Source organism: Halichoeres trimaculatus, unplaced genomic scaffold, assembly GCF_033239565.1.
Source record: "Halichoeres trimaculatus isolate MK-OKI-2021-1 unplaced genomic scaffold, fHalTri1.1 fHalTri1_scaffold_17, whole genome shotgun sequence".
NCBI classification, from domain to species: domain Eukaryota; kingdom Metazoa; phylum Chordata; class Actinopteri; order Labriformes; family Labridae; genus Halichoeres; species Halichoeres trimaculatus.
The window spans coordinates 25,846,699-25,855,806 of record NW_027437195.1 but is presented as its reverse complement, the minus strand read 5'-3'; the positions used below and the strand labels follow the sequence as shown (position 1 = coordinate 25,855,806).

Genomic DNA, 9,108 nt, shown 5'->3' with positions numbered 1-9,108 from the left:
AATTAAAAAAAAAATACATTACATTTTAAAACTGAAGAAATCTGGACAACAAGAGAGTATTTTTGTGTTTTTTTTATCATAAACAAGAAGAACATAGAAATTTCATACACAGCACAAAACTTTAAGCAACTGATAAATAAAGTGTAATGAAAGTAAAGGGTCTACACAGAATCATCCATTCAAGAAAATAAGTAATCTGATAAAAAGTGGCTGGGAGGACATGAAGGATGATGTGTTGGGACTGATAAATCTAATGTAACCAAGAATAGAGAGGAAAACTCTTATCAGTGTTCTGTATGAGATATGCATACTGAAAAATCTGGTTGTTTCATGGACAAAACTTGAAATCCTTTTAATCTTTTTTCAATTTTCTTTTCATTGAACATTTTAAATTTTTTACTGACTAAATAGAAAAAAAACAAAAAAAAAAACAAGAGAAATGCATGAAAACCTCAGCATCATCAACTATGTACAAGTAAAACACAACAAAGCAGCTTTTAAGGCAACGTTAAAGAATCAGCACCATTACGTCTGAGAAAAAAATGAGCAAAGATATGAAGTGGAGGAAATAATTAAGGGTTAAAGGAAACCTGCAAATCAGAGGATTTGAATGTGACCAAGAGATGAATTTAAAAGGTTTATAGATTTTTAAATTTGTTCACTGGTGACAGTAAAAAAATCTGAAGGAATAATTTGTGAAAGTTTAAAACAAAATAGTGTATTTTTTTCTGAGGAGCTTAACATATATCTGTATCTGTTCCTAACCTAGACTTCCCCTGCTCCTCCTCTAACTCTCTGTTGGGAGGAGGTGCATGTGGTGGCTGACCGCTTGCTCCATGGAGCTCTTGAAAGCCTGGTATGAGGAGGTGACGGGCAGGAGGAGGCGTTTGGAGTCAGGCTCGCTCTGAGGGAAGAGCCCACAGTCTTTCATCACTGTCTCCTTCTCTCCTTGTCTTCTTCTTTTCCGGGTCCCCTTCTTTTCAGCTCCCATTGAGGAGGAGGAAGAGACGATGGGGTGGAGGAAGGAAATGGAGGGAGCAGGGAGGAGGCCAGCTGCTGGGAGCTCCTCAGCTCCTGTGGAGAAACGGAGGAGGTCCTGAAGGGAGATGGAAGCCTTCCCAACTGAGGAGGGGAGAGGAGAGGAGCAGGAGAAGAAGAGAGAGTAAAAGAGAAGATAGGAAAAAAGAATGAGGAAAGTAGAGGACAATAGGATGCAAAGTAGGAGAGAAGGATGCAAAAAAGGAGGGTAGAAGTCAGGGGCATATAAAAAAGAAAAATAAAGAATGGTGAGAAGGAAATGAAGAAGAATAGTTGAGTAGAGATAAAAGGAGGAAGTAAGAGAGGAGAGGAGAGGAAAGGAGAGTAGGGGAAGAGAGGGGAATTAGGGAGCAGGAGAAGAAAAGAGAGTAAAAGAGAAGAAAAGAGAAAAGAAAGTGGAAAGTAGAGGGCGGTAGGATGCAAAGTAGGAGAGAAGGATGCAACGAAGAAAGGGAGAGGACAGGAGGATATAAAAAAAGAAAAGGAAGGAAAGAATCAGTAAGGAGAGAAAGGCACAAGGGAAAAGAAAGATGTGGAAAGAAGAAGTGACAATTGAGAGAAGAGAGAACATTAAGGACACAGAAGAGGAGAGATGAGTTAGGGTTTGGGACGCTTACAGACATCTTTGACCCAGTATTCATGATCAGACTGATGATATTATTCATTCATCATCTTATCCAGTGGATTATTTCATGACTGCGTACCTTCACACTCGAGCAGGAAGTGCTTCCAGAAGGTGATAACAGCTTTCTCCATTTTCAGTTTCTCCGTCTCTGTGGAGAAGCTGACAGTGAACAGCTGACCGAGCGTCTGAGCCGTGAGCTGAACCATTGCTTCACAGAAAACACGGCAGAACACTGACGGGAAGAGCTGCACCTGGATCAGAGAACAAGGACTGTCACTGTGAGAGCTGCAAAGGATGTTAAGAGTTTACAAACCATGTCTAGTAAGACTTTAAAGTTATGCCCTGCTGAACGAACCTGATTAAAGATGCCAAAAGTCTGCAGGCCCTCCCGGAACCTGGGGGGGGGTCACACAACCAGGCAATGCAGTTAATTCAGAGTCATGGATGAAAAAGAAGTAATGTAATGGATCTGAGCAGGTTAGTGTTTCTCTGTACCTCTGCAAAGGAAGCTGCATCCTGGTGATCAACATGAAGCTGATCAGATTCTCCACCAGAGCGTCTTTCTCCTCCAGGCTTCTGATTGGCTGATTGCAGCCGGCCAGCTCCAGGTACTCCCAGCTCTCCTCCATCACCGCTTTCAGCTCATGTAAAGACTCCGCCTCCGCCATCTGAAATCATCCGATTAATCATTTCATTTATATTTGTATTTCATGTATATTTGTCAGTAGAGTTAATGCTGTAAAAATGTGTTTATTTTTTACTCACCCTGCTGATTTGGCGGGTGAAGTGTGTGTCAGGGCTCATGTGTGTGACAGTGAGCGGGCGGTTAGCTGGGTAGTTGAACAGACACTGGTAGAGAGCAGGGGAGAAGAAGCCGACAGACGGACCGCCATGGACCAGAGAGAGCGCAAGCAGGCAGCCCACGTCAAAGTAGACATCATCACGAAGAGCTGCAAAAAACACACACAAGGTTGGAGAATTTTTGGATCTTTTTTTGTTTGTTTGTTTTTATGTTTGTTTGTTGGAGAGTCTGTAGGAGAGTAAATGATTTAACCAGACACAGCTGTTACATCACTCTCTGTAAAGCCGCCAAACTCCATTGAGAAAATCAGTTATTTCAGTTTAAAGCAGAGGTTCTCAAACTTTTTAGCCCATGGACCCCATTCAGGTTAGACATTTTTTCAAGGACCACCTCATTATCATAATGATGATAAGCATAATATTGATTAGAGATAGACCGATATGGATTTTTTGGGGCTTATACTGATACTGATTATTAGTAGGCAAGGTGGCTGATAACCGATATTTGAAGCTGAAATTCATTTACAGTCAAAGTGAAAATACTGGCGTAAAAAATTTTAATCAATACAAACTCTAACACTTAACTTCATTCAAATGCCTTCAAGCATTTGTTTATCAAACAGCTCCCAGGCTCAGCAGAATATTTTATACAGTTAACTGAAAACTTTAAAAAAATAAATAAATAGCCAAAGTTTTCTACATTAAATAAAATTTTCCAAAATTTCAATGTAACTGCAATAAAAACTGGACAGAATTTAGTTTTTGCTGCCTATTACAGGCATGTTGTGCAGTTAAATTAGTTTTCTGTTTGGTTTTACATGACTGATTTTAAATGAGCATCTAGGGCTTCCGTAGTGTAGACAGGGAGGAATTCTGTGCAGAGAAGCATCAGAGCCAAAACAACACAGTTTTGAATGGGTTTCATATCAGTGGTCGTATTAAAATAAAGGTTGATGCTGATATGCCCCAAAATGCCCAATATTGGCCCGATAATCGGCCCGGCCGATAATCCGTCTATACCTAATATTGATACTATTTAATAATTTACTAACAATAGAACTAACATTAATACTTTCTAAGGGATTCGTTCTGTAAACTTTGAGGGAATGTTGACTCTGAGGCAGTGCTGAAAAACATACAGTGAGGTGCCCTCTTGGGAGCAAAAAAGCATGCTTCAGTGACCTCTCAGGAGCCAAATCGATGACTGCCCTTTTGGGTGGTTAAAATATAATAAACTGCCCTCTTGGGCGGCAAAAATGAATGCTGTATGCAAAGCTATGGTTCGCGGACCCTTGGGGGTCCTGGGACCCCACTTTAAGAAACACTGGTTAAAGAACACAGGAGTCTTTGGTCCACCTCTGTCTCTTCTGGTATGTTTTTGTGCTTCTGTGTCACAGAAATATAATGTTGAATAAAAAAAAATACTCAGAGTTTAACTTGATAAATAACAAAGGAAGAGGGCAAAATGTGCAGCAGTAGATCAGCAGAATTAAAAAGTTATATTACTCATTTTGTTAAAAGCTTTTTGTGTCTTTAAAGAGCACAGCAGAACAGCTGTTTATTCTCTTTATTCACTCTTTCTAGTGATCCTTTCTGTAACGCACTTAGAGTAACAACCTGAGCCTGTCACGGAAAAACACAAGAGCTTTAAATGGACACATTTGTAAGATGTTTGACATTTGGGTCTAAATAAAGATTTATTCAAAGATAAACAATGATTCCTACCTCGGGAATCCAGTGCCAGATTCTTGGATCCCTCTGGTCCCTCAAACACTACGGAGTCCTGGATCTGTTGCACCAGAAGCTTCAAGAAGTACTGCCTCGTTGCATCGCTGTCCTGGAGGCTGCTGGGAAATACAGTTGCTTGGTCGTTTCTGAAACTGGATCAAGACAACGAAGAGGTGAACATAAAATCATATGGAGTTGTTAAAGTTTTCTTATTCCTGTGGTTGTGTTCAGCAGCTTCTCACCTCACAGTCAGAGTGTGTGTGGGGTCAAAGTCAGCCCGCCTCACCAGCTCCAGACCTGCAAACAGAGCCTGGTCCCCGTCCACCTCCACATGGACTGTTACAGCGCTGAGTTGAGGGGCCAATGCCCGCAGTAGGTCCTCAGGCGATCCACATCCAACAGGTAGAGATGGTCTGAGAGATGCAAGGGAGGGAAATATCTTAACAACACTTCTCTATAAACACATATGAACACACGGGAGATGTGTTTGTTTCATGTACCTCTTACGGCTGATGGAAGAGTGGATCGAGGACATGCGACGTTTGGACACTAGACTTCTCCTCTGACCTCCCTGAGGAGATGAAACCAATGAAGCTGCGGGAAAAATCAAATTCTATTTTAAAGTTTTAAAACAAAAAGGTACAGATTCTAAAATACCATTGAATACCTAAAGTATAATTTCTCTAACAATTCTGGAATGCAGAAGATCAATAAATAAGAGCTTGAAAGTAAATATCTTAGATTTTGGTCCATCAGAGACTCAGACCTCTCCCATCAGTGTTCTGAGTGCAGTCACTGCAGGCCCAGTCTGTGGCGTCCAACTGCAGCCCTGAACATTTCCTGTGAGTCCCTCCAGATCCACACAGCCGGCAGCGGATCACCTCAAACCACCTAAAACAAAAGCAGCGACAGTGAGGTAAAAGGAGGCACAGCTGGACTGGATGTGCAGACGATAGAACGCTAGAAAGTGTTTAACTACCCAGTCTTTGCAGAGTGTGTGCGTCCATTGGTGCACAGACAGGCGAGAGCGTCACAGCGTGTGTAAACCTCCAGCAGCTCTGAAAATGCATTTGCCTCCAACTCCCATGATGCATCCCTGCAGATAAAAGAACAGTTAAAAAGAAAACACTTTTCTTTCCTTGCACCCACAGTTTGTTGGGTTTTTTTTTTCCACTTATGGAGGCATCATGTGATATTTCCCTGACATGTTACCTCTCCGGGATGTAGATTCCCATCCGCAGCATCTCCTCCTGGAAGTTTTCTTTGTTGTTACACAGAGTGCATCTGAAGAAGAAAAGACCGGCGCTGTGGGCCTGACGCTGGCACACACACACATGGATAAAGAATGATCAGTCAAAAGAGGCAGCCAAATGAAAAATGCTGATTGTTGCAGCTCTTAAGACAAAAGAAGCAGCAGATATTTATTTTGTTCCTTTAACATCCTTGATAAAGCATCAGGATTAAATAAGTTAATGAAATAAAACACAGACAGTTTGATGATACCTGCACACAGTCCCTGTGGAACCAGCTGGTGTGGCAGGACGGGCATTTGAGGACTGAGTAGCTGAGGACTGGCTCGATGGAGTCCAGACAGATGGAGCAGGACTGAGGCAAACTGAGGTCTGAGCTCACACACACCGACTGAGAGGGACTGTGATCCAGACAGTAGGACCTGAACACAAACAGCATAAAAATCATATATATAGAGAAAATAAACTGAGAAAGGAGCAGTCTTAGTGTTACGTCTTATCATCTTATCACACCTTAAAGCTTGCCTGTATAATGAAATAAAATCTGTTCAATGTTTGGTTAGCACTCACGGGAACTCTTCAGTAAACTGTGAAATGAAGCCCAGTTTCCTCCCACAGGGGAAGTGGACCATCTTCCTGCAGCTTACAACGTTGCAGCCGACACATGCGCCCTTTTTCTTACAGTAGCAACATGACTGAAACACAGGAGTAACATAAGATAAATGCAGTACACTCAATATAACATCGTAAGGGATCAAGACAGAAAAGGAATCCCACAAGTTTTATCTTGGTTCTGAAAGTAAAAGAAAATGCCTAACCAGTCGAGACGCTCGGCGGATCTCCTGTTTGATGTCATTAATCAGGAAACCAAATACGCCTTCGTCCTCCTCTCCTCGTTGGTAAACGCCACAGGATGTCAGCTAAATTATGAAATATACTGAGGGTTATTAACACAGACACCCACGCAACCAAACACACTTTAAAGAAAAGTAGAAAGCTGAAGGTTTTAATTTTTAAAACCCTAAATTCTGGAGTACATGCTCATGAGAACACACACAGACTCACCAAGCAGAAGTAATGAACAGAGAGTTTGTGCTCTTTCAAAGTGACTTTTTCTCCAAACATAGCCGGGTCATCGTCACTGAGCTTGCAGAGAGCACAACCTGCAAAAACAAAAAGAAATATTTGCTGAATATGTGGGGTAACTTGATTTTTCCCAGAGCTGATGCAAGAAAGAAAACTTTAATACTCTTTCCAACAATAGCAGAAAAACATCCCTCATGAGATGTGACTGCAGAATTAACACCTCTGTAATCCCAAGTTTTGCTCCTTTAAAGAGAATAATGCATGACAGTAAAATATCAGTCAGATGTAGATCTGTGTGTTTCACTCACACTCCTGCTCGTTGCCAGCATCTTCAGCTTGCAGCTTCCTCCTCCTTGTCTTCTTCTTCATGTTGGTGTGAAATGAGCCTGGAGGGACAGACACAAACCAGAGGTCAGAGGTCAAACACTTTGTTCGTGCATCGGCTGCTTGTGTAGAGCTAATGCTCTGTATATTCTGCGGAAACTGAAGAACTCATACAGCAGACGCCTTTAAATTAATGTTTTTATCATGATGTGGAAATCTGCTTCATGAACAACCAGAGTTTGAAAACATTAAATTAATGAAACAGTGTAGAAAAATTGTTCAGAAGACAAGGCAGGGTTGGCAATATTTTGGACTAAAAATGTTGTTTGCAGGTCAAAATACTCTTTCAATAAGTTTTAAAAACAACCATGATAAAATCCAGATTCTGCAATAAAAAAAAGTCTTGACATATTTTCCACATATCCCTTACTAATGGAGAACATTTTGCTGGATGCAGAGTTTCCTAATGTTTACACAGCATGCAACACTGCAGAAAACTGACCACTTATTTTCTGGTATCAAAAGACAATTGAGGGACAGGTGAGGCTTTTATTAAAAAATCTGTAATGATAACACAAGTATGTCCAACATTTAGTGACTGATTTTTGTTAACATATGGAGCATTTAATGTTACTTACATGGTTAATAGATATGTTAGTAAGAGCAGCAATGAAGGCATATGGTCATTTTCACAAAATCAATCACAAACAGAAGCCTGCAGCAGCACCTGGTCCAGTGTTGTCTGTTTTTTCACAAAGGGAAAGGGGCGTCGTAGATCTGACACTGTGTATTAAAGAGTGCATAGACTCTCTGAGATAATCTGATACACTCCTGAGACTCAGAAAGTTAAAACAAAAATGTTTAAAAATCTTTCTTTCTATATATTAAGTTTTAAAATGTAAAACGTAACACTCAGTCGTAATCGTAAAGTACACATTTGGTGGCTCGGGTACCTCAGAGGAGACGTTAAATGACAACACAATGACATTTAACAGATAAAGCGATAAGGCGTTTGAAGAAAAGCTGTAAATAAAACCTACTTTATATTCAGGGTTGAAGAATATCACAATGAGGCCATTTTCGCTTCGTTTTAGGGGTGTATTCCGCTGTTTTGTGTTTACTTCTGTCTAACGCCGTCGAGTTTTTAAATTTCCCTCGTTCAAAAGTCTTCTTCGCGTTCTTTCTACACCTGATGCGCACTTTTCCGCCACAGCGCCCCCGCGCGGTATGTTGAATACAGGCTCCCAGTAGAATCTGCGTCCCTGAAATCTACCTGAAGTCATTGTGACACATGTTTATGCTCATTTTCAATTATTTCGTAACTCTGTGTCTGCTGAAATTTTATATTAGGGTAAACAGTAAATATTCATAATGATAAATCAAACTGTATTCCACTGGACAGGTTACATGTTAGAAGCTTAGTATGGATATATACAGGGCTTGACATTAACTTTTTTTGCTCACCAGCCACTGTTGCTAGTGGTATCCCTGAGTTACTGGCCACTCAGTATTTTCACTGGCCACAATTTGTTGTTGGATAATTATGTTCAATATGATTAAAGCTGATGATGACATGCTAAAGTTTACTTAAAAAGATTTACAACCTCTTTAAATGTAAATGACCCCAGTGCACACTCAAAACAAGACTACATCAATGTTAAAATCCACAGTTCCTTAATCAGGTATTCAGCTCTGATAATGTTGTGTGTAACATTGTGCTCCGTTCATATGAAAATATGCAGTCTATTAAGACATAGTAGTTAAAATAGTAGTTTGTTATTGCTTATAATAAAATGGTAAAGGGGATTAATTGAACTGATAAAAACTCAGCAAGAGACACTGTCTGCTTAAATATTTATTAACGATTGTAATCAGAAAATCATTTCTTTTTTCATGAGAACGACAATGAAGGAGAGGTAAATTAAATTTCCTCAGAGCTTTCATCATCAGTCATCTTTTTGCTTGTCTCTCTGCTCCATGTTTGAGATAAAATTCACCCCGCCAAAGTGGCCAGTGGGAGCGGCGGTGTTACCAGCCACTGCCGAAATCCACCCCCATTTGGCCGGTTGGCCGGTGTTAATGTCAAGCCCTGGATATATTTTTTTTAGTGTGTTTATTATTTAGGAAAACAAGATCTGACCAAAGCATTCACATATATTTTATTGAATGGACTGTTTTTCTTTATTAACAAATAATTGGCTCATAGCTCATCACTGTTTAACTTGTCCCCCAAAGCACCATCCTTCGTCAGACAAA

General features: G+C 40.5%; 1 protein-coding gene across 1 annotated transcript; it reads right to left on the bottom strand.

The window, feature by feature from the left end:
* Positions 1-120: 120 nt before the first annotated feature.
* Positions 121-8,071, bottom strand: g2e3 (G2/M-phase specific E3 ubiquitin protein ligase). Its single transcript, XM_074692212.1, has 17 exons — positions 7,893-8,071; positions 6,837-6,914; positions 6,508-6,605; positions 6,261-6,362; positions 6,013-6,137; positions 5,696-5,864; positions 5,405-5,511; positions 5,172-5,288; positions 4,959-5,083; positions 4,693-4,786; positions 4,435-4,605; positions 4,190-4,344; positions 2,429-2,613; positions 2,159-2,331; positions 2,019-2,058; positions 1,743-1,914; positions 121-1,122 (listed from the first exon to the last, which is right to left on the bottom strand). The coding sequence occupies exons 2-17, from the start codon at positions 6,895-6,897 to the stop codon at positions 788-790; spliced, it is 2,229 nt and encodes a 742-aa protein (XP_074548313.1). The 5' UTR covers positions 6,898-6,914; positions 7,893-8,071; the 3' UTR covers positions 121-787.
* Between the last annotated feature and the right edge of the window lie 1,037 nt (positions 8,072-9,108).

Excerpts from the sequence above, each read along its gene's own strand:
- g2e3 (XM_074692212.1), bottom strand. The coding sequence starts at position 6,897 with ATGAAGAAGAAGACAAGGAGGAGGAAGCTGCAAGCTGAAGATGCTGGC. Across the intron at positions 4,787-4,958 it reads TCAGAACACTGATGGGAGAG|CTTCATTGGTTTCATCTCCT; the intron begins GTCTGAGTCTCT and ends TTTTTCCCGCAG. Across the intron at positions 2,059-2,158 it reads ATGCAGCTTCCTTTGCAGAG|GTTCCGGGAGGGCCTGCAGA; the intron begins GTACAGAGAAAC and ends ACCCCCCCCCAG.